Consider the following 22,829-nt stretch of genomic DNA (forward strand, 5'->3'; position numbering starts at 1 on the left):
CAAGTCTGGAAAATGAATTCCTCTCCTCTCCTCTCATCAAGTTGTAATTTGTGCAGTAAAACTTTTGAAGGGTGACCCTAATAATTAAAATGATTTGGTAGCTTATACATTATTTGTTTACAATGATATGAAGAAATAAAAAAGGAAGACCTCATCAAATATGAATCAGCTCTGAAATTTGTTTGCTTGTTTGTTTAAATAATTTATATGCACCTCCCATTTCCCAGCTGTTATTCTTGGCAGCACACCAAGATTAAAACAATCATAACAGCATCAACTAATGATTCCCTGGTTAAACAGTAACTGCTGAAAGAAAAGAACATCACCACAAAACTCACCTAACTGCTAGGCCCAAATATCTGGAGGAAAAGCCAGGTCTTTAGAACCTTACAAAAATCTATCAGGTTAATCAGGGCATCCAGATTTCAAAATTCAAAAAGGCAAGCTATTAAATTAATTTTAAACCCATTTGTCATACTTCAGATACCCTCAAGAATTCAAGACTATCTCTATAGACCTTGTTCTGCCAAAATTGGAGATAAATTTAAGTTTATCAGATGAAGGTATTCCAAGAACCATTATATAAACATATACAGAACATAATGAAGATCTGTGGTGAAGAGATTTTATCTGTTTGACCCTGTTTCAGGTAACTCTCATGTTGGCGCCAAATCTTTTGAGCTGGGCCCCCATCTTTGTACTGCACTCCCAGCAGCCAGTGCAATGGATGTTGTCATCTTCTCCTGGAAAAAACTGGACCTTCCAGGTGAGAACAGAATTTGGACAGGAAATTCTACAGGACAAAAGTGGAGAATATTACATTTGGACCCTCTGGAGGTGACTTTTTCCTGAGCAAATTAAAGATGATGGACAAAATGTCAGCACAAAGAACAGATTGGTAGCAAATCAATTTTTAATAGTGCTTTAAAAACATATAAAATCCACCATCATCTCTTTTTGTTTGAGCTCAGAATCATCCTGTATAATAACTTATTGTTGTTCAACCATATGGATGGGAAAATTGAGTCAGTGAGGTGTCAATAGGATTTTCAGATGTGTGGCAAAAGGAGGACCTCCTTTTTATCCTCATGTCCTCCACCTAGCAGGAAGGCATAGCCTTAAATTCAAACATTGTCCAGCTTTTTGAATATCTAAAACAGGCATGTCCAACCTTTTGGTTTGCCTGGGCCACATTAAGTGAAGAGGACTTGTCTTGGGCTGCATATAAAATAGTTAAGGCATACACATAACTAACTTCCTTTATTTTTTAATATTTATTATGATCTTGCAGGGCCAGGACCGCATGGGGCCTGTTGGCCGCAGGCTGGACATGCCGATCTGCAAGATACTTCTTGAGCCTCCCAACCAGCTTTAGCACATTCCTGCAATTGAAAAATCAGAAATGTTTTCTGATGCTGGAAAAAAGTAATTTCATATACAAGTAGTACCAGTGAAAGAGAATATTTGCAGCTCAGGGTTGAAATGAGGGGTTCTTGGTGCTCTGAGCTTGCTTGTTTTCTTGCAGACGTTTCATTACCCTAACTAGGTATTACCCTAACTAGTAAGGACTGCTGTTTGCTGTCTCTTTATATTCTGGTGTCTTGCTTGTCTGTGTGGCTGGGGGCGGTCTTAGGGATTCTTTGGTTGGGCTGTTTGTTAAGGTGACCAACTTTTTTACAATGAAAAGGAGGACACAAATAAATTGAAGAAAAAAATATCATAAATAAAAGAAACATTTTATTCATTGCAACAATAATACAGAATACACTATAATATGATAAATGCATAATAAAAAACATTTGTAACAATAATATTTTATATTGTAATTATGCTTACATGCCGCACTCCCGCCCGCAGCCGCCCCAACACTGCTGCCCCGCCGTATAGAGCGGGCCCCATGGCTCCCAAAGCACCAGCTGTGCCGGCTCCGGCCCCAGGGGGCAGCCCGCCGTCAACACATCCCGCCTGCAGCCGCCCCACCAGCACCACCGCCCACCCTGCACAGCCCCATGTAGAGCAGGCCCCGCGGCTCCCACAGCACGGGGGGCAGCCGGCCACCGACATCCTTCACACCCCCACCCGCAGCAGCCCCGCTGTCCCTGTCTCTTGCGCCCGCAGCCATTATTGTCCTAGCAGGACCGAAGATCAAAAGAAAGTTACCGTGGCGTCGCTGCTTCAGTCTCCTCCAGGTATCTTCGGGACTAACTAGGAGATTAGTTGGGTAGCAGGGAGGGGTGCAAAGTTCCCGCCAATTCGCCTTTGCTGCAGACAACTTACATATGCAAAGTTTGCCGGCCGGGTGTTTTGGCGCGCTCAGCAGCAATTCCTATTGGCTTTCGAAAGCCAATAGGGGGAGTAGCACAGCTCATGCAAAAGTTGAAAAAAAAACATAAAAAAAAGGTGCCGGAACACCGTTCTGAGCATTCTATGAGAAAAAAAAAAGCCCTGCAGATTAGTCTTCAAATATCGAAAAGGAGGACATTAGGAGGACAGAACTCACAAAAGGAGGACTGTCCTCCCTAAAGGAGGACGGTTGGTCACCTTATGTTTATACTGTTTTCAAGAAACTGCCAAAGAGCCATTAGTAAAAAGCCCAACCAAAGAATCCCTAAGAACACCCCCACCCACACAGACAGGCAAGACACCAGAATATATAAACCGACAGCAAACAGCACTCCTTACTAGCACTGATGATGTTATCTAGTTAGCAGGGGTAGGCAACCTTAGCTCTTTTATGACTCGTGGACTTCAACTCCCAGAATTCCTGAGCCAGCCATGCTGGCTCAGGAATTCTGGGAGTTGAAGTCCACGAGTCATAAAAGAGCCAATGTTGCCTACCCCTGAGTTAGGGTAATGAAATGTCTGTGAGAAAACAAGCAAGCTCAGAAGCACTAAGGACCTGTCGTATACATGTAGACCTTGGTACTATTATTTTTTTTTGCAATTTTTCACTGTAACTTTTGTCACAGATGTCAAAAAAGCTAAACAGCGCATCCCCCCTTTGCCCCCCCTTTGTCCTCTCTGTTTGTATGTACCCTCCTTTGTCTGTTCAGATATCTAATAACCCTAGGTTTGAGTGGGACTATACATGTAGCTCTTGTTACTATCTCCCAGATTAAAGTAAAAATGAGATATGCTTGAGGGAATCAAAATAATTGAAGGCCAAGATTCTTTTCCCTTATCTTTCCAGGTCTCTCTGGGCTCCAGCATCTCAGCCCCTCAACAGGTAGTATTTGCAGAGACTGATTTCCCAGATACTGCGAGAGGCCTGCTTAAGTGGGCAAGCAGGAATCATGGAGGGGTGACTTCATTGGCTGAGTATCGTGGAGTCAATACAATCTACACACGCCTGGGGCCTGGTATGGGCCACACAGAAGCAGAGCTGTCTTCAGAATTACATGCTGTTTCTATGGGAGTATGGGATGTACTCTGGAGGGCCTTATTGCAGGTGGTAGAAGTTGTGGGGTTTAGCAGTGTAATAGAATAGCAGTGAAATGAGTGTGAACATGTTGTGTGTATATGGAGGGGGAGGAAGAAAGGAACTTTTGATTTTAGACCTAAAAAGAAGGCCTTCAGGAAGGAGGAAAGCCAGACTTCTAACATGAATAAGATGCAAGTATGAATCAATAATTGTGTTAAATGAACAATGATTAAATTAAATTAATTATTAAATGAATAATTATGCTAAAAATATACAGGATACAATTTAGGTGGGTCCTATCACACATAGAAGTTGAATGTCAGTAAAATAAAGACAGGGACCTGTGTGAACTCAACAATGACAAGTGAAAAGCCATTGCCAACCCAAAAAAGTGGAGTTGCACTGTAAGGTCTTTGAGGTTAAATTAGCGGATGCAGCCCAAACTTTTTTTTCCTTAGTGAGACCCTACACCTCAGCGGTTACACACATTCGTAATTCTCTTCTTCCCTTCCTCCCCTCAATAGGTGGGGCTGCCCAGGCAACTTGCAAATTGCGTAGGAATTTCCTAACTCCCAAGCACTTTGCCTCCGAACGCCAGCTGCAGCCACTGAGGATTTGCCAGAATCCTGACCCTCCTCAAGATCTTGAAGTTCACATCATCCTTTCCAAAGGGGTTGCCCCCAGGTATGCGCTCGCACCTTGCCCAGAGGGTCCAACATTGATGTGTGGCTGGAAATAACACAACAAAGCCATTTATATTTAGGAGAGACTGGACTATTATGGAAAGCTGACATTGTTCTTTGGAGTTGGGTAGGGAATGGAGCAGGAAGCAAAAACAGGCATAGACTAAACTGCATCAAAATGGCTTATCGTGAAGTGCCTGAGGATGAAATAAAAATCACAAACCTTGGGAAATGACTTGCAAATATAATTCACTTTGACTGTGTGTGTGTGTGTGTGTGTGTGTGTGTGTGTGTGTGTGACATTCAAGGAATCCTAGCAATTCATGGAAGCACAGGCCTGATTCCATAATTTTTAGCCCGATGGTCTGATACTAAAGGTGGGGATGGCAGTCTGCTCTCTTCCAGGACCCGGCTGGCCCATCTGACTGTGGAGCTTCATGCGGTTGGAAGATCTCCACGCCAGGGGCTCCTCTTGATCCTGAAGAGTGAAAGAGCTGCCCAATGGATGGTTCGTGTCCACTGTTTCACTGGACAGCTGCATGTACTGGTATGGGCAAGATCTGCTGCAGCACACTTTAGGCTTCGGTAGATTGGTATTGACATTGTTTGTCTTCTCATGTGCAAATGTAATTAAAAATATTTGCAGAACCAAGCAGTCTTACCCACTACTTTCTGTAAGCTGGTATGTACCACTGTTCTCCCTGGCATCAAACACTACTTCCTTGGCTGGATGTCACTCCAGTGCAGTGGTTCTCAACCTGTGGGTCGGGACCCCATTTGGGGTCGAATGACCATTTCACGGGGGTCGCCAAACAACGCAGTCTGCCATTTTTTCCCCCTTTTCCTTAGCTGTGCTACTTCCTTTTATTCTATTGGCTTTTGAAAGCCAATATAATAGACTCACTTGAATAGAGTCTAATTCTATTGGCTTTCAAAAGCCAATAGGAATTGTCCAGGCTGTCTCTGCTCTGCTGAGCCTGCCAAAAGTCCCATTCTGCAAATGGTGCTGCACCTGTTGAGTAGTCCTCGACTTACAACCAGTTGAGTAGTCCTCGACTTACGACCGGTTGGGGGTCGCGGCATTAAAAAGGTTGAGAACCACTGCTCCAGTGGGTCATGCTTCCTGGCTCTGCCCTCTTCTGGGCAGGAGCTATTCCTTATTGCTGAAAAGCTAGAGTTGCTTTTCTGCCTCGCAGCCTTTCTAAGCAGTACAGTTACTGTTTGATTCCCCGGCCCGCCTCCCCTTTGAGCTGGCTGTTGCTGTTTTCTTCAGTGTTCTGAACGTGTCCATCTGGACTGTTTTCATTCCAGGCTTCACACAATGTCACAGTCAGCAATCCAAAAAAGAAGCAGCCTTTCACTGTGATTCAGCATACGCTTCCTGAGCTTGCTAATGCTAAAGATCCTTTACAATATGCAGCAGAGCAGAAGCTACCAGCATTCACTTCTTACACTGAAGCTGAGCGGGTGAACAGATTCCTTCTGGTTTTTGGACTGAATGGTAGGTAGTGGCTGAAAGGGTTAAGGTGGAAAAAGCATTCACCAAAGAGCAATAAAGGAGAATATTGGCGGCTCAGGATTGAAATGATGCTTGGTGCTCTCTGAGCTTGCTTGTTATCCTTGGTGCTCTCTGAGCTTGCTTGTTTTCTTGCAGATGTTTCATTACCCAAACGAGGTAACATCATCAGTGCTATTAAGGAGTGCGGTACAGCAAATTGCACTCCTTACTAGCACCGATGATATTACCTTGTTCGTGTAATGAAATGTCTGCAAGAAAACAAGCAAGCTCAGAGAGCATCAAGGACCCCTCATTCACCAAAGAGCTTGGAAACATACCAGCAATGATCATGAGGGCCACCATTGTTATACTTCTATCCTGGAAATTCATCTTGCAATACCTTCTGCATTCCAGTCTTAATTCTTTCTGCAAAAAGACTATTGCTACCCTATCTTCCTGCACTGAGACGACAAGAAAGAGGTAGAGGGAGATTTTCCACGTAGTAATCAGGAGTCAAGGCTGACTTAAAAGCACTCCCCCCCCCGACAAATATTACAATTTCTTGAATTTTTGAAGCATCGTATCTTCCCATCATAAATATTTTTAAACAATTGACTATGACTAACAGTCTGTTCAGACTTTTTGATATAACCAAATCTCTTCCGATAGGCCACATTATATGGTGAATATACCCAGTATGAAGTAGGGATTAAACTAAGACCAAGGAGATTGAGGTTGAAGCCCACTGTCATCGGTGTGAGATGATGAAAATTATTATTTGATCTTTTCCCTGCCTCTTTAAATATACAACTCAAGGCAAAGAACTTGTTAAAAATATTTTAAAGCAATGTATCGCAGATTGTCAATGAGCTCAAAAATTGTGATCACACATGGCTCAGATTTTATTTGATATTAATCTATTAAATTATTACTTAACAATAATAATTTTTAAAAAATTATAAAGATGAATCTTCTGATGTATCCTAGGCTGGCCAGCTACTAAGAGACCTTCAGTGCAAGGATGTTCTCAGCCAATCTCTTCAAATGCCTAACTTTGCAGTTTTAGATTTACAGTCCCAATGCTCAAAGGGCAACCAGCATATTACAAATCTGCAAAATATTTAAGAGTACAAGGGATGGGCTTAACATCCAATTAAATGGAAGAGTTAGTGAGAAATTATTTTTTTAAATTATGCAGCTGAATATCCATATTTTTTAAAGGAGTTTCTTTGGAAAAATGCAAGGAAAACAATTGTTGCACTCCGATTTGCATACAGATTTAAAAAGCCCATCCAACTAACCTAAAAAGTTGCTTGTTATTTGCTTTTCATATCACATGCAGAAATCTTGGCAGGAAGATCCATTGGAAAATGGTAACTAGCTGGATGGCCTCAAGTCAGGCTTCTCATATTTTGCAGAATTTGAAGCCAGTAAAAGGCATCCCTTTGATGGAAATAGATTGCTAATTTGGAACCATTGTGATTAAAATTCAGTTTCTAATGCAGATTGCCTACTAATACTGTAGTTAGCTTAGAAGATTAGAAAAGAACTCTTGGTAACTCTTCAAGTTCATGGTATTGGATCCATGACTCTCTAGAGGGCGCTGCTAGAATGCCAAATAGAGTTTGCAGAATCATTACGGGTACTGCAGTGAGATGTAACATGACACATTATATTAACTTAGTTGTCCTGGCACTATATACAGACAGCTCAACCTGCCCAGTAGATGAATGTGCCTCTACATTTTTTGCTGAGTGTATAGAGTATTTCATGATGTTCACAACTTAATGACAATCTAAGTTTACTGTACAGAGATCATCCCACTTCTTTATTCCACTGAGCATACTGAATCTATAGAAAAGAGAATCATGTTGTACTGAAACTCAGATCTCTATGATTTCAGTAATACATGAAAGAGTTCACCTACTAACAAGGAGCAGGTGTCTGTAATGCAAAGGGTTGTGCTCTATTTCAGATTTGTCCTTTTTTCTCTTTGCAGAGGCCATACCTGTTCCTCCAGAGAATCACGAACTCTTTGGGCCCATGTTCTTGCCTGCCTCCAAACTTGCAGTTGAGAGACAGCACTTTCCAGAGGCTGTCACCAAAGGCTGGGAAAAGAAGCCGAAGGAAGAGGACAGTTCTGTTCTCACTACCTTGCCCACAGCTGAAACAGAAAAAGTTGAATCTGATTTATGCTATGGGTTTCAAAAGCCCATGCAGGAAAAGAAGGATATAAAGCAAGTAAGTAAACTAGCTGAGATAGTTCCAGGCTTGGGGAGAGGATAGGTCTCCTAGAATAAGATTTCATGTGCAAACGTGGATGGGCAGATCCTCACCTGCCACCAGGAACACCATTTGTAAGAGATTGCATGGACGTATGAAGCAGTTTCAAACAGTGATGCAACTGGCCAGCCGAGCATTTGTTGGTAAGAATGGCTGACTAGAATGAATAGACAGCTACTTTACAGATAAAGTGTCAGCTCCTTGCTGAAACAAATCCATTCAACAACCAGGCACAAGACATTCTTATAGAATACATTAGTTTTTAGAGGTAATCTGTAGACTTAGCATTCACTTCAGTACATTTATGATCTCATTGCTAAGGAACACTTTACGTGAAATCTTTTAAGCCTTAGCTTGCATGCTTGGTGATTTTCTGTTCCAACAATATTTCTTGTCCTGCTTGACAATACCAGTTAAGCATATGGAGGTGGTTGACAGACCATCTCCCCCCCTTCCCTGGTACATTTTGCCCCTCCCCTCCCCTTCTTTTAATTATAATTTGTAATTTTATTGTTATTAGAAATACTTATTGTTATACCACTTTACAATGCCTTGGTAAGGCCACACTTGGAATACTGCATCCAGTTTTGATCACCACGATGTAAAAAAGATGTTCAGACTCTAGAAAGAGTACAGAGAAGAGCAACAAAGTTGATTAGGGGACTGGAGGCTAAAACATATAAGGAACGGTTGCTGGAATTGGGTATGTCTAGTTTAATGAAGAGAAGGACAAGGGGAGACATGATGGCAGTGTTCCAAAAACTCAGGGGCTGCCACAAAGAAGAGGGAGTCAAGCTATTCTCCAAAGAGCCTGAAGGCAAGACAAGAAGCAATGGATGGAAACTAATCAAGGAGAGAAGCAACCTAGAACTAAGGAGAAACTTCCTGACAGAACAATTAACCAGTGTAACAACCTGCCTCCAGAAGCGGTGAATGCTCCAACACTGGAAGTTTTTAAGAAGAAACTGGACAGCCATTTGTCCAAAATGATATAGGGCTTCCTGCCTGAGCAGGGGGTTGGACTAGATGACCTCCAAGGTCCCTTCCAACTTTATCATTATTATTATTAGTATGGTTTTATTGCTTTTATATGTTGTAAACTTTATGGCAAGATGAACAGCAAACAAATTTAATAAATAAATAAAATATGAGAGCCAAGGTTTCTCCCGGGTTTGTCACTCTGAGAGTCTTTTAAATGGAAGAATTGAACCAAAAGCCTTCTCTACCCCACAATCCTATCATTTAGAAGCTGAGTTACACTGATGGGTATCTTTTCTTTAGCGTAATGTAGATGACATCAGATACAGTCCTAGGGCTCTTCCATATTGCTTACTTCCACTGCTGAATCCACTTTGAAATGACTTGAAAAATTGTTGTAAAGATTTCAGTTTGTCCTTTAGCTTTGACAACAATACTGGCCAAGTGTTTTGTCTCAATGGTAGTTACCACAGTGCCCCATTGCTGTCTACCCTTTGATGCTTTATCCCTCTGTGCCAGGAAAATAAGCACCAATCACTTTTCTTTGTCACAGGAGGCCCTTGAGGACCTGTTGCTTTCATTGATAGACCTTTTGTATGAGCCTCCTCCATTGACTCCATCAATAGGCATCTTCCTCTAATGATGGATGTTTTGCTATTCTCTGTTACTTGGGTTAGAATGGGAAACTGGCAGATTTTTTTTTTATCAAATTCAAAGGAAGGAAGGAAGGAAGGAAGGAAGGAAGGAAGGAAGGAAGGAAGGAAGGAAGGAAGGAAGGAAGGAAGGAAGGAGAGATGGGATGGATGGATGGAAGGAAGGAAGGAAGGAAGGAAGGAAGGAAGGAAGGAAGGAAGGAAGGAAGGAAGACACTGCTAATGATCCACTGCTAAACTTGCTTTGGAAAAAATTCCAGCGTTTCATTTTTCCCCTTCAGACTTCAGTGTCTTCTCTGATGAGCTGACTTGCCCTAACTTGGTATACCAGTGGCACAAACAGATAGCAAATGGGCTGCTGCTTCAGTGTACTACTTATCTGAGATTTAGAAGAAAAACCTCATAAAGCATTGTGAAGTTCAGACTTTATGTGGGCAGAAATTGTGCAGTTGGTCTGTGACTCAGATATTTACAATTACACTCTTGTGCCAAACTTCAACCTCTTTCTTTCCTAAAGCTTACCTTATCTTTTCTATTTCAATTCAGACATTTTCCTCAGAAGCCAAAAAGTCATCGAACCACCCTTTTCAACATGGCGATATCCTGCTCAGCCTAGAAGTGTCCAGCTCTGAGGCTTTTGTCAAGCAACTAGGATTCTGTATCGTCTCTGCCAACAGCCGGGTCTTTGTGGAAGTAATACTGATATTCAGTTTGAAAAAGTTGACTTCTGGTGCAAAGACTAAAATTCAAAGTTCTTGTCCCTAAAATAGTGCAAGGCCATTTCACTTTCCCAAGTTGTCTTATTTCAGGGGTTGTGGCCAGGACTCCCAGCACCTCTCACCTTAACTAGTCCAGAGTCTGCCTATTTCTTTCTAAAGTACAAATTTAGATACTGGTTGAGATGATGGGTTTCAAAGTCCTGCATAGCTAGAGGGCACCAGATTTGGAGCCTTTTGTTCTTTTCCCAAAAAACTTGGGAAAGTAGATTTCAAAGATTGTATTAATTAGAGGCTCCTCCTAGACTCTTTCAAGGATTGGTCACTAGAGTGAATGTTCTTTTTTCCTTTTTGGCAACAGTTATGGAAGAAAAAGGGAACTGAATCCATTTTTCAGGTTAGACTTCTCAGTTGGGAAGCCTTCAATAAATGGGCCTTTATTTTGCCAAAGATGGTTGTTCCAATTGCCCAATTGTTACAAGGAAATAGTATAATCTGTAGTTGGCCAGATAGCATTTTTGATAGAGTTTTATTTTAGGAAAACAGTTACAGCCTTGTTTATGATAACCATTGAGAAAAATCCAGATATGATTGCCTATATTTGAGCTCCAGCCCTCGCAGGTAGACCCCCATGATGTTTTCTCTGATCATTCTTTCAAGCATTTGGGTTTGCTAACTATGGCGGGGTGTTTTTGTTTTTTTTTTGTCTTCCAGGCATCTTTGATCACATATCACTTCTGTCTTGGCTTCACCATCCAGCAATGCTTCATCTCTGCCTCTTCAGATTCTTCAGTGGTATCTTCATACCTGCTTATCCAGCACAGCTGTGCAGCTGATTCCCATGTTACCCTGTCAGCATCTGAATGGGCCATTCAGGACCAGGCATTGCCCCCAAGATACCGCCAACGGCAACGACTAAGTTTTGTGCTCCAGCCTCGCTCCAATGACTCCATTCATTTCTTACATTGCCGCCTGACTCTCTGCAGCAGGGAACAGCATGACTCCAGAAAAACTAGCGGTTCAATCCCCAAGGTCTCTAGCCTTTTAGAGCAGGGAAATGAGCAAACACTCACTTTCTGTCTCTGAAGCTGTCCTGACATAAGAAGATGTCTTATGTTAGGTCAGCCTACTCACCAGGCTTCAGGGTGACCTTCGGATAGACAGGATATCAGACACCCATGTTTCTTCCACCTTTCTTGGGAGTTTTTGTATGCAAATCAGGTGCTCGATCACTGATCTATGGCATACATTTTGTCGAAAGTGTAGAAAAGTAGTGCTTAAGAACAACCGGGAACCTGGGGAGAAGGCAACAGGGAAGCTTCTCAATTTATCTGAAATGAGTTTCTGCACAGAATTGCTTAATGTAACTTAGCTGGGAAATTAGATTAATGATCTTATTGAAAAAGATAGCTGTATTTGGTTCAGACGTTTTCTTTCCCCTTGCAAAGAGATCCTCTTTGAGACAGATTTTTGTTTCAGTGCCAGTTTGAGAACAAAGCCTGCAGGAGAGAAGAGCCAGCCAGTGGGGACTTCCAGCGTACCTTCACAAAGCCCATCATGGTAACCATGGAAACTCCACTCAGATCTGCTTCTCCTGGTCTGAAGCCAGGTAGGCACTTGGACGTTGGCTCTTGAGAATGGCATCCCTAGCTCCAAAGAGATTTCAGTGCCTGCATTTGGGGAAGACAGTCCTCACAACCCCTTTTCAAGATATGAATAAAAATTCAGGGATTATATGACACTTTTTTGTGCAACTCCTCACACCAAGTTATAGGCAGCCTCTTTTACTGATTACCTATTAGTTGCCTAAATTCTCATATAGCAAGTGATTAGGTGGGCTGAAATAACTCAAAAATGTGCAGTTGTGGAAGCCATTTCCTGATTATGTTTTATTAACCTCTCCTTCCTTGACCCTTACGTTCTTTGCCATAGCTAATTCCCCGGCTAAGCAGCAAGGAAAAATGAAGGATGCAAGGAAGTTGCAGAAGGCACAAATTCCGAGTGAGTATGTGCTGATGTCTTACTTCTTTAAGCATGTTTCCTGGGACATGGAGAATAGTTCTGAATCTGAATTCCATCTTCTCTTCTAAAAGAGACCCTAGGGCTCTTCCTGCAGTTTGCTTAAAGAGCTCTACTCCCATCTATGAACCAGCAGATAAGCCTTGCTGGTCCCATTGCTGGTCCCTATTGCACCTACTCATGGCTTGTGCAGCCAGAGGACAATGTATTTCCCACACAGCCACCTTTTTCTCAGTGCCACCAGCTGACAGGAAAAGCATTTGCCAATCACAGTACGACCACAACTGGCAATTATTTTGAGAAAGGGCTGTACTGCAGCTTTATCTATGTGCCAGAGCTTGCTTCTCTTTCATCTGCTGCCTCTCCCAGAGTGGGGATCAGCTGATTGGGATGAGGGGCTGTTTTATCTGTTGGGTCTCCTAGCCAGTCCTCAGGCCTAGATCACGCAAACTACAGACCGATGTAGAAAGTCAGTTAACTAAGCTAATTCTAACACAACTCCATGTGTTAGACTTGTAACAGACTTATAGCTGTTGTTTGTTCTGCTATTGAACTTGGGTTTAGTGCTGTACCATCCATGGTTAGGGGTTGTGCTGTGAAGCAGCAGAGAAAGAGAATCTCTTTCACACATTTCATCTTACAGCTCTCCCTCACTGTTGAGCATGCACAATTCAGGCAGATTCAGGTCTCTGAGCTGAGGATTAAGGATTAATTTTAAAAAGACACCAGTCTTATCCTACTGCCCCCCCCCCCGTGGTTCTCCTGATAGATCTATCAGTAAGATGGTCAACCAAATAGGAGACTCTACCCATGATTGTCATGGGGTGTTTGCTGTTCACAGGGCAAAACTTTAATATCAGAACATCTAAGGATGACTTTAAGCCAGAAATGGGTTGGGCATAAAATGAAGGCAAATGTCTTGTGGATATAGCAAGAAAAAACAAGGGGGAGAGGGAGAAGTAGCGGCATATCAGTATCATAGAAAGGCTCAAATATGGCCAGATCAATGACTCCTTCTACAATGTTTTTCTTCAAGGTGTACATTTGACTCTATTTCCATAGTAGCGAAAGAAGAAGAAGAAGAAGGCTTCCATTTGTTTAACTATACATTATGGTTTCAGTTACTTCTCATTAGGGATGTGCAAAACTTACTGATTCAGGAGCAGACTGTACTGAATCGCCTCCTGATCACACTCTGGGTATCTCCTGTGACAGAATGTCCAAGGTTATCAAATTTGTTCTTGTCATGTTGACCCGAGTTGCATGAATCACACACATAAGCAGAGATGTGGAGTCTAAAATAAATTTATTAGAAATTTAGCTATTGTTTGGGGGAGAGGTGAAATACAAAGACTGACAAGAACATGGAAGTACTGTCCACTACAGGAGAAGTTATTATACATCTAGGTGACAGAAAACAGTGGAGTTCAAAGGACACTTCAAAGACTTCCGAAGAGACATTTGATGGTTGGGATTCCAGGGGAGAAGGCAGTGGGAGGGAGGGTGAATTATGATCTTAAGATCCCAGAGAGAAGAAGAGAGTAGAGAATAACTGAAGATAAAGCAGATGGCAACTCTTTATCTCTATAATGTTATCTATAAGGTCACCTCTTTAATGTTACAAGAAGGAGTTACCGGGACAGGGAGGAAGAAGGGAGTTGTTTAAAACCTGTCTAGCTATCTGAAAGTTAAAAGAACTCTTCACACAAGGTGGAAGGAAATAAATATAAACAAAATAAGCTTTATTAATGAGGGAAAAAAAATGAAAGGAAGGATTTAGAGATAAGCAGTGAATGAAATACAATAGCAATAGACTTATACTGCTTCATAGCACTCTCTGAGCTGTTTTGAGTCAGCATAAGGCCCCCAACAATCTGGGCCGTCATTTTACCAACTCTGGAAGGATGGAAGGCTGAGTCAACCATGAGCCAGTCAAAATCGAGCTGTTGGCTATGGGTAGAGTTAGCCTGCAATATTGTATTCAAACCACTCTGTCACTAGTGCTCATAATATTTAAGGAAAAAAAAAAAAACAGAATTGCAAAAATAACAGGAGCAACAGTAAAATAAAGAGAATTTTGAAATATAATTTCACTATAAACAACACCTCTGGCAGTACCAAACAACTTAAGACCCCTATTTAATTTGTAAATAGTCTGTTAATAAAAGCAGCTGTTTGGCTGGTTGAATTGCAGGCATAGCCTGATTTGTTGCCATTCCAAAATGTCTCTTGGAAGAGCGTGCAGAGGAAAAGCCAGGCATTCCAAAGTTCTCCAGAACATACACAAATGGATTTTGTATACCCTCAATTATCATGCTGGAAATTATTAGCTGGCTTGTAATTCTTTAATTCAAAGTATATGCGTTATTCCCCAAATAACATAGATCCCACAACTCTGAAATCTGTCCAACTTTGATCCACCGAGTTTGAAATGAGAAGATTCTTTTGCAAGAGTCAGAACAATCTTCCTCTTTGTTTCAAGAAATGAACTAAATTGAATGGAACCTTGATTTTAGGGTTGTTGTTTTTTGCAATCTTTAATTTTGGGGACTTGCTTCATATTTTGCAATAGGTTTTATTGGGCAAACAGAACAAGACTTCTCAATTCCATGTATTTCCAACTTTTCTGCAGCTACTACTCCCCCAGTTCTGGAGCTCCCAGCTGTCACTGGCCTAGCCTTTTCAGCATTCATCATTGGCATCTCCCTCACTGGTGGCCTCTGGTTCATGCATTCTCAGACGCGTATGTAGAAGGACAGTTTTCAATGCTATTGCTAACATTATTCCATGTTCCTTCTGGCTGTTGCCAAAGTCTGTGACAAAAAATATCTCATCCCAATAGACCAAATGAAGGGCCTATCAGTTCAACCTGGTGTTTCCCAGAATGGTCAACCAGAGGACAATGAAGGCCCATTAAGTTTAAGTGAGCACTGTTGCATCCGTACACCTCTGATGGGAACTTCCAGACAATAATTTTTATGAGCTGAATAGTATTATAAATACAGGAGACCCGTTGTCTAGATTCTCCCCATAATTTTATACAACTCTATTATTTCCTTACTATCACTAGCGTTAAAAAGCCAGAAGATAAATATTTCCCCTGTAGAAATAGCTCCAGCTCTTGATAATTATTTTTTTGTCTGTGTGATGCATTTATCAGAACTTTAGGCAGTAGTCTAAATGTAATTGCATTCTAGTTTTGTAGAAAAATATAAATGAATCCCAATATAGATTTCGTATTTTTTTGTGGCTACTGCATATGAGTTTAGAACTGACATGACAGACTAGGAAAGGTGTCCTGGAATTGCAATAATCTTACAACCCTGATTATGAAGCTGCAACATTTGTCTCCTGGTGTAATCCTCAGTATCAATCTATATAAATTCCTCAGGAAGCTTTAATGTTGGATCACAAAGAATTGACTAAATTAAATATTGTTAAATATAAAACTTTTAAAATATTGTAAAACTATTTATATAGCTGTAAGTAGGAATCTAATAACAGTTTTACTGTAATGTAGAAATAGATACTTCATTATAACCAGAGACCAGACAGCTTAAATGCTTATAAATACTAAACAATAAAATAATATCAACAATTACAGCAATGTCATTAAAGGATGCACCTGCTTCATAAGTAACTATTCACATGCACAGCAACCTAAAACCACTCCAAGACATTCAGGATAAAAATTAAATTATAACTGACAAGCAGTCAATTGGCAGTTTACAGAGGTAGCTTAGATGTTACAGTAGTCCTGGACGTATGACCACAATTGAGCCCAAAATGTATGTTGTTAAGTGAGGCAATTGAGCTTTTCTTGCCACAGTTGTTAAGTGAATCACTGCAGGTAAGTTAGTAACATGGTTGTTAAGTGAATCTAGCTTCCCCAATGACTTTGCTTGTCAGAAGGTCACAAAAGTGATCCGCTGATTAGGTTGACGCATAATTAGTATGCTGATGATATCCAGCTATATATAACTGGGCTGAGTGATGCCATGCGTGATGCATCGACTGTCCGAGTGATGCCATGGGGGTCCTGTCTTGGTGCTCTGGGATCTGGATGGGGAAAACCAGGCTTTGACTCAAATCTTATAAGACCAAATGTTTTGGGGTTCTAGGACCTCCAAGTTCTGGAGACCTTCTATCTTTTTTTCTAGAGAAAGTTGCACTATCCCATATAGAGCCTGTGCCTAGGTTAGGGGTCCTATTGGACTCATGGTTCTTCCTCAAATAGCAGGTAGCACTAATGGCCAGAAGGCCCTTTGTAAAGCTTTGGGTGATGTGCCAATTGCACCTGTTCCTGGATTGGAAGGCCCTGTTTGCAGTCGCTCATGTCTTTGTCACCTCCCATTTGGATTACTGAAATGGGTTCTACATGGGGGTACCATTGAAGAGTATTCTGGAAGCTTCAACTGGAGCACTGTAAGGCAGGAGGGTTATGCTGTGAGTTCCATCTCCAAAGGAGCTTCATCTGTCAGGACCCAGGCAGTGGGCCTTTTCTGCTGTGGCCCCCATCTCCTGGAACATCACCCCCCTGAAGTGAGATTGGCCCCATCTCTATTAGCCTTCCAGAAGTCCCTTAAATTCCACCCCTTTTTTTTACCAGCCTTGGGGATCCCAGGAAGAGCCTGAAGTGTCTGTATGAGATTGAGTGTGGTTTATTCTCTCGCTTTCTAAGGTTTTATCTATTTATTTCAGTTGTAACTGATTTTAGGTTGCTAGGGAGTTTTTAACTGTTGTGGTGGTTTATGCTGCCAAAGTCGTATGTTTGTGATATGGGTAGCTATATGCAAGTAGTCCTCAACTTATGACTGTAAATGGAGCCTGCTCATTACGGTCATAGGTTGTACTGGTTGTTAAGTAAAGCACTGTGATCGCCTCACTTAGCAACCACAATTTCTACTTTCCCTATTGTGGTCATTAGACGATTGTGAAAGTTGTTGAACGGAGCATGGGATGTCTTGGGTGGAGGAGGCCTAAAGCAGGCCCAGATTCACATTGTAGCACCTTTCTACCTCACACCTGGCTTGCTGTGGGCCTCCCCCACCCTGAGGCACCCCATTTCCATTTCCTGCCCTGCTGGGTCTCTGCAGGCAATGCTCCCATCCTGCTGGGTCCCACACTCTCCCCGCTTAGTTCACTACTCTTCTCTGTAAATCTCCTTCATGAGTTGATCCACCATGTGGCTTCCTACCCAGAGGCTGCCTAGTGCCATCCCCGGAGGCGAGTGTCATTTTGGGAGTGGCTGCAATGAATTGTGGCTGATTCCAAAACAGAGTCTGCTTCTGGGATGGTACCATGCAGCCTCTGTACTGTACATTTATTAAATAAATACAAGTTTATTTTTAATCATATCTATTGCAAACGTATTAGGGCCAAGTATGCAAGTTGAAAATTAAAAGTTCAGATTGTAATTTTATGGGCCCCCCTGAATTTCCTCCAGAAAATCTCAATACAGAGACTTCCAAAAGGACCAAATTCTGTGATTTTGTGAGTGGAGTTTCAATTTCATACATTTACTATTCCATAAGAAGTTCCAGATGGATAGCATCTGAATTGGGGAATTGTTTTTCAATTTGTCAATAACTTCTACAACAGCGGTTCTCAACCTTTGGGTCGCGACCCCATTTGGGGTCGAACGGCCATTTTACGGGGTCGCCAAACAACGCAATCCGCCATTTTTTCCCCTCAGGGGGTGGCACCGCGCATGCGGGCGCCACCGCACATACGCAGCGTGTCCTTATGACCGGGATCGCCATATAAAAAGGTTGAGAACCACTGCTCTACAATGGTATAGCAATAGCACCTAGACTTATATATTACCCCATAGCACTTTAAAGCACTCTCCGCGCAGTTTACAATGTCAGCCTATTGCCACCAACAATCTGGCTCCTCATTTTACTGACCTTGGAAGGATGGAAGATTTTGAGCCTGTCAAGATCGAACTCCTGACTGTCGGCATAGTTAGCCTGCAATAATACTGCATTCTAACCACTCTGCCGTCAAGGCTCATTGTTATCTCCTGTGAGAACTATTTGCCTTCCTGAAAAATATAACCTTAAATTGCTGTTCAAAGTCTTCGCAGAACTATCATCTGCCTTGCAATTTTCTATTAGTATATTAACCTCGGTCAGCTGATGCTCCGATCTGGTACTTCAACGTCTTTCTTTTAATGCATTCAAGTAATATTTAATGTTAAGGCTTGGTGTTATTAACAATAAGCTTTCAAAAAATCATATTCAGAAACTGTTATTTTCTTGCATGATTCTGCTCCTTCTTTTCTTTCTACTCATAACCCCTCCCCCCAATAAATTTGTGTCCATTTTGGTAATCCTTATTTCACTAAATATCCATTTTCAAAAAGAAGCTTTCCCCCCAAAAAAAGTCTCCTTAACAATGCTTGATAACTATGCTGTATTGATCTATGTGGGGACTATACATAACAATATAGCAATAAGCAGCTTGGTGTAGTGGTGAAGGTGTTGGTCTAGAAACCAGAAGGCTGTGAGTACTAGTCCTTCCTGAGGCGTGAAAGCCAGCAGGGTGACTTTGGGCCAGTCACTCTCTCAGCCCAATCCACCTCACAGGATTGTGGTAGGGAAAAAAGAAGGTGGGAGAATAATGTATGCTGTTTTGAATTGTATAAAGTAAATGTGGGATATTTAACAGAAGAAAATGACAGAGTTGGAAGGGACCTTAGAGGTCTTCTAGCCCAGCCCCGTTCAGGCAGGAATCCCTATACCAGTGATGGCGAACCTTTTAGAGACCGAGTGCCCAAAAACCAGTCCCGTCCCTGCTCCACCCCCTGCCCCATCCCCTGCTCTGCCCCTGCTCCGCCCCACCCTGCCTGCCCGCAGGGCCACTCACTGCCTCCAGAGCCCGCCGCAGATCACCCAGGCAGCACAGCAGCACCATGGCGGCCACGCCCTCTTGCCATGTCCCGCAGCATCAACTGTGCATGTTGGGGCGTGAGGGCAGAGTCTTGTCTATGCTGCCTGGCTGCCATGTCCTTGGCTGCGCTGCTCCACATGGACCACGCTCGGGGGCGACTCTCCTCCAGGGAGGCTGCTGATGAGGAAGGGGACACGGGCGGAGGCAAGGCTGGGGCAACGGCATGTGTGCCCACAGAGAGGTCTCCGAGTGCCACCTCTAGCACCCGTTCCATAGGTTCGCTATCACTGCCCTATACCATCTCAGATACATGGTTGTCCAGTTTTCTCATAAAAACTTCCAGTGTTGGAGCACTCACAACTTCTGGAATATATAAATCTGATAATTTTAACTGGACTTCTATTATCATGGAACTGAACTCCCCCCACAACCCTTCCAGAAAGATTTAATCCTCTTAAATTTCCCATCACTTTGTCTTTCTTATAGAGGCTGTACAATTATTGTACGTGATGTTTTAACAAGGCCTGAAACTCAACACAGAAAGTGGGGGAAAACTGGAAAGAAACCAAATTATGTACTTAGGCTTAAGTATGATAAGAGTCATGAATTAAGGTGTTAAAATGGACAACAAATAATTGCAGTTTTATTAATGGAAAGATCAGAGAAAGGGAACGTGGCATTTAGCTGAAGATCTATAGTTAAAATTACTCAGCCTTCTGGTTCTGCTACATTACACTTTTTCTCTTACAAGAAATGGATTACAGTATAATGTTACTTATAAGCAGACAATAGGAACAATGCTTTCTGTGCATAAGCGTATTTTACAAATCCAGTTTTCACCATGAAAAAAGGCAACTTAAATGACACAACATAAGAGGTCAGAAAGTGGAGTTAAATCCATGGGATACTGAAATCCATGGCCTTTTTCTTTTTTCAAATTGTTTAGCAGATACCGTATATCCTTTACCATGCTTTTTTTTTTTTTTTTGCTTTGGGAATAAAATTAGTTCTAAAAATTAAAAGTTTCTTATGTTACTTCTATCTATCCTTGAATTCTTAGGTAAGATGGCTGCCAGAAAGAGGGCCCAACTTGCAAATGAGAAAGGTAAGGTAGTCAGCCTTGGTAGCTATTTTTGGGTACTTGATTCCTAGCTTCGAAAAATAATTCAGCTCTGCATGTGAAGAAAGCAATGTAGTCAATTTTATTGGCTTTATATTTTCCTAGAGTGTTTTCCCCAAAGTATTATGGGAGTTGCAATTCAGTAAGGATGCACAGATCCCTAGGCTCCTCTGCCCTCACACAAAAGTTGGGTCTTCTTCACTCTTCCATGGGAATCCCTAGTTTGGCTTAAACACCCTAAAATGCAGTTTTCTCAAATGTTTCAGTGAATTACTTTGTGCAAAAGCTCCTGTTCACTGCTTCTGAGCCAAATCAGGACTGTTGTACATTTCAGCTAGTTTTGTTTGACCTCATATGTAACAGTAAGAAGCCGGAATTACACACAGATGCTCATAAATAAACCTAGAACAAATAGTAGAAGGCAGTTTGCCCATTTGTGGAAGAAGCAATAATTCTATATTGAAAGCAAGCAAGCAGGGGTGGTTGCTGGAGAAAGAAAAAGAATGACATATTTATATTTTATTGCATTTCACCTACCAGCTCCTGAAGAAACAGCTGTTTCCACTTTGGATATTTCCTCAGCTTTGAATGTAACCAGCCCTGCAGATAGTTTCCTGCCCTAGAAGCCTCTCCTGAGACACAGGTAGCTGAATTTGTGAATGTTTGTGGGAAAATATGACTGGGATACAGTGGTGACAAAAGCAATGAGGGCCAACTCTTTTGTCAGATGATACATACCGTATTTTCCGGCGTATTAGACGACTTGGCGTATAAGACGACCCCCAACTTTGGAGCCGATTTGCATGCTTAGAAAGTAGTCTTATATACCAGAAAATACGGTATGTGGAACTGTCTTTAATTTTCAATGAAATATTACGTATTCCATGGATTTGGTTGAGAATGAAGAACTCTTGAGCAAGTGTTCGATTGACAATGAAGTAACTCACAAGTGACTGGTCCTGTAGCAGCTGCAGCCATCTACTTTTCATTGCCTGAAACTTGATAAAAAATTTGAGCGAGTGCTATGACAATCTAGTGTATGGCTAGTTTAGCATCTTAGATTCAATTTGCCATGCCTCTGAACTAAAATGGCAGCCCTGTGCAAGACTAACCATGCACTGGGTACAATCCCTTTAATCGGAATAGAACTGCAACTGCTAAGACATATTGTATGTTGTTTTTGTGGCTGCTTTATTGTACGTAGGTCTCAAAAATAGTGAACACAGCTAGTTAATATAGAGGAACTTGTACTACAAACACTGCTTCTATCTGTTGCAAAATGCAGTCCTACCACGGTCTGTGATAGATTATGGCTAAAGAAACAGCGGGAAGTAAGGTTGTTTAGTATGTTAACCTGCAAACCAGCCACCTCATCATTTATGGAAAGAGATGGTAAGAAGCTGTATAACAGTTATAAAATTTATCCCAGATTTAGTTGAAATTGTTGCTTTTGTGTTACTGGGCTAAAGGAATTGCAAAAAACTGCAGAGAAGAACATGAGAACCATTACAATGCTTAGAAGAACAGAAACCATTTTTCTATCCATGTTTTTTTTATATCTCTTACAGATTCTGGGATGAATTTGCAAGCTTCTATAAACCTACTAGCATTCTCCCTCTATTACAACTGGAAGCTTCAGTGTCTTTTTACTGTGCTTGAATTTGTGCTTGATGCTCCTCTAGCTTTAATAAGTAAATGAGCAGCAGGAAGGTTTTTCATTATGAAACAAGGTGGAAGACTAGAAAGCTGTCTCTTCATTGGAGTGCGCCTCCTGTCTCTTACTGGGCCATCAACAAAAGGAACTGTCCTGCTTGAGTCTGTACGAAAATATCTACATTCCTCTACTGTGTCAGATATGCTGCTGTTGTTATACTTGGGGAAGTTGTCAATTAAAGACATTGGGAGATAAGGGAACATTTAATAATTCCTACTGAGTGTCATCTGGCTGTGTTTTTCTGTCCAATAGTTGTAATACTTTGTAGCTGATACATTTAAATGACATGCCCTATCCAACAAATAAACTAATTTAGATCTTAATGTATTGATTCAATAACCAAGTGTACTAAAGGCTGAATTTCCACAATATGTTAAACTACTGCTTACCCACAATCACAGCCCAGAACCTTGTACCATTTCTTTATTAAATTATATTATAAAATATAACTATGTATTATACATTTATAATATATATTATAACATAACTATATCATAAAATATAAACCAAACCAGCTCCAAAAGTTTTCAAGGAAGCAAGCAGCAAAAAGTTCAAAATTAGAAAATGTTGAGATTTACTTTTGTCATAAAAAGGGAATTTTTTTTGTTAGTGATAATGCAAATGATATAATTTCCTATTAAACTAAGCAGACTAGCAAAGAAAGCAGTGTGACTCTTTCAGTAGCAGAAGCAGCAGCAGCAGTCTTCAGCTTTATAATGCTATTATTTTGAAACGCTACTCATTTGATCAACCATAACATATGCTTTACTTGCAAACTCTTTAATACAAGTAGTTGTTGTCTTATGACCACAGTTGGCACCAGAATTGCCATTGCTAAGCAAGGTGATTG

General features: G+C 41.4%; 1 protein-coding gene across 3 annotated transcripts in view; it reads left to right on the forward strand.

Annotated features, from left to right (window-relative positions):
• LOC120304579 (transforming growth factor beta receptor type 3-like) overlaps nt 1–22,318 on the forward strand; it is a 32,872-nt gene extending 10,554 nt beyond the window's left edge. Inside the window, exons 4-17 of one of the 3 annotated variants that reach the window (XM_039335348.1) lie at nt 650–766; nt 3,191–3,359; nt 3,946–4,105; nt 4,495–4,651; nt 5,416–5,605; nt 7,602–7,843; nt 10,063–10,209; nt 10,947–11,264; nt 11,712–11,841; nt 12,165–12,233; nt 14,884–14,994; nt 20,206–20,250; nt 20,806–20,908; nt 21,834–22,318. In XM_039335348.1, the coding sequence (XP_039191282.1) occupies nt 650–766; nt 3,191–3,359; nt 3,946–4,105; nt 4,495–4,651; nt 5,416–5,605; nt 7,602–7,843; nt 10,063–10,209; nt 10,947–11,264; nt 11,712–11,841; nt 12,165–12,233; nt 14,884–14,994; nt 20,206–20,250; nt 20,806–20,888 (1,938 nt within the window). In that variant the 3' untranslated portion in view covers nt 20,889–20,908; nt 21,834–22,318. The remainder of the gene's footprint in view (nt 1–649; nt 767–3,190; nt 3,360–3,945; nt 4,106–4,494; nt 4,652–5,415; nt 5,606–7,601; nt 7,844–10,062; nt 10,210–10,946; nt 11,265–11,711; nt 11,842–12,164; nt 12,234–14,883; nt 14,995–20,205; nt 20,251–20,805; nt 20,909–21,833) is intronic. The other 2 variants (XM_039335349.1, XM_039335350.1) reach the window with 2 other exon arrangements.
• Nucleotides 22,319–22,829: the final 511 nt, after the last annotated feature.

This window comes from Crotalus tigris, unplaced genomic scaffold (assembly GCF_016545835.1).
Source record: "Crotalus tigris isolate CLP2741 ecotype Arizona unplaced genomic scaffold, ASM1654583v1 scf7180000017639.5415321, whole genome shotgun sequence".
NCBI lineage: Eukaryota > Metazoa > Chordata > Lepidosauria > Squamata > Viperidae > Crotalus > Crotalus tigris.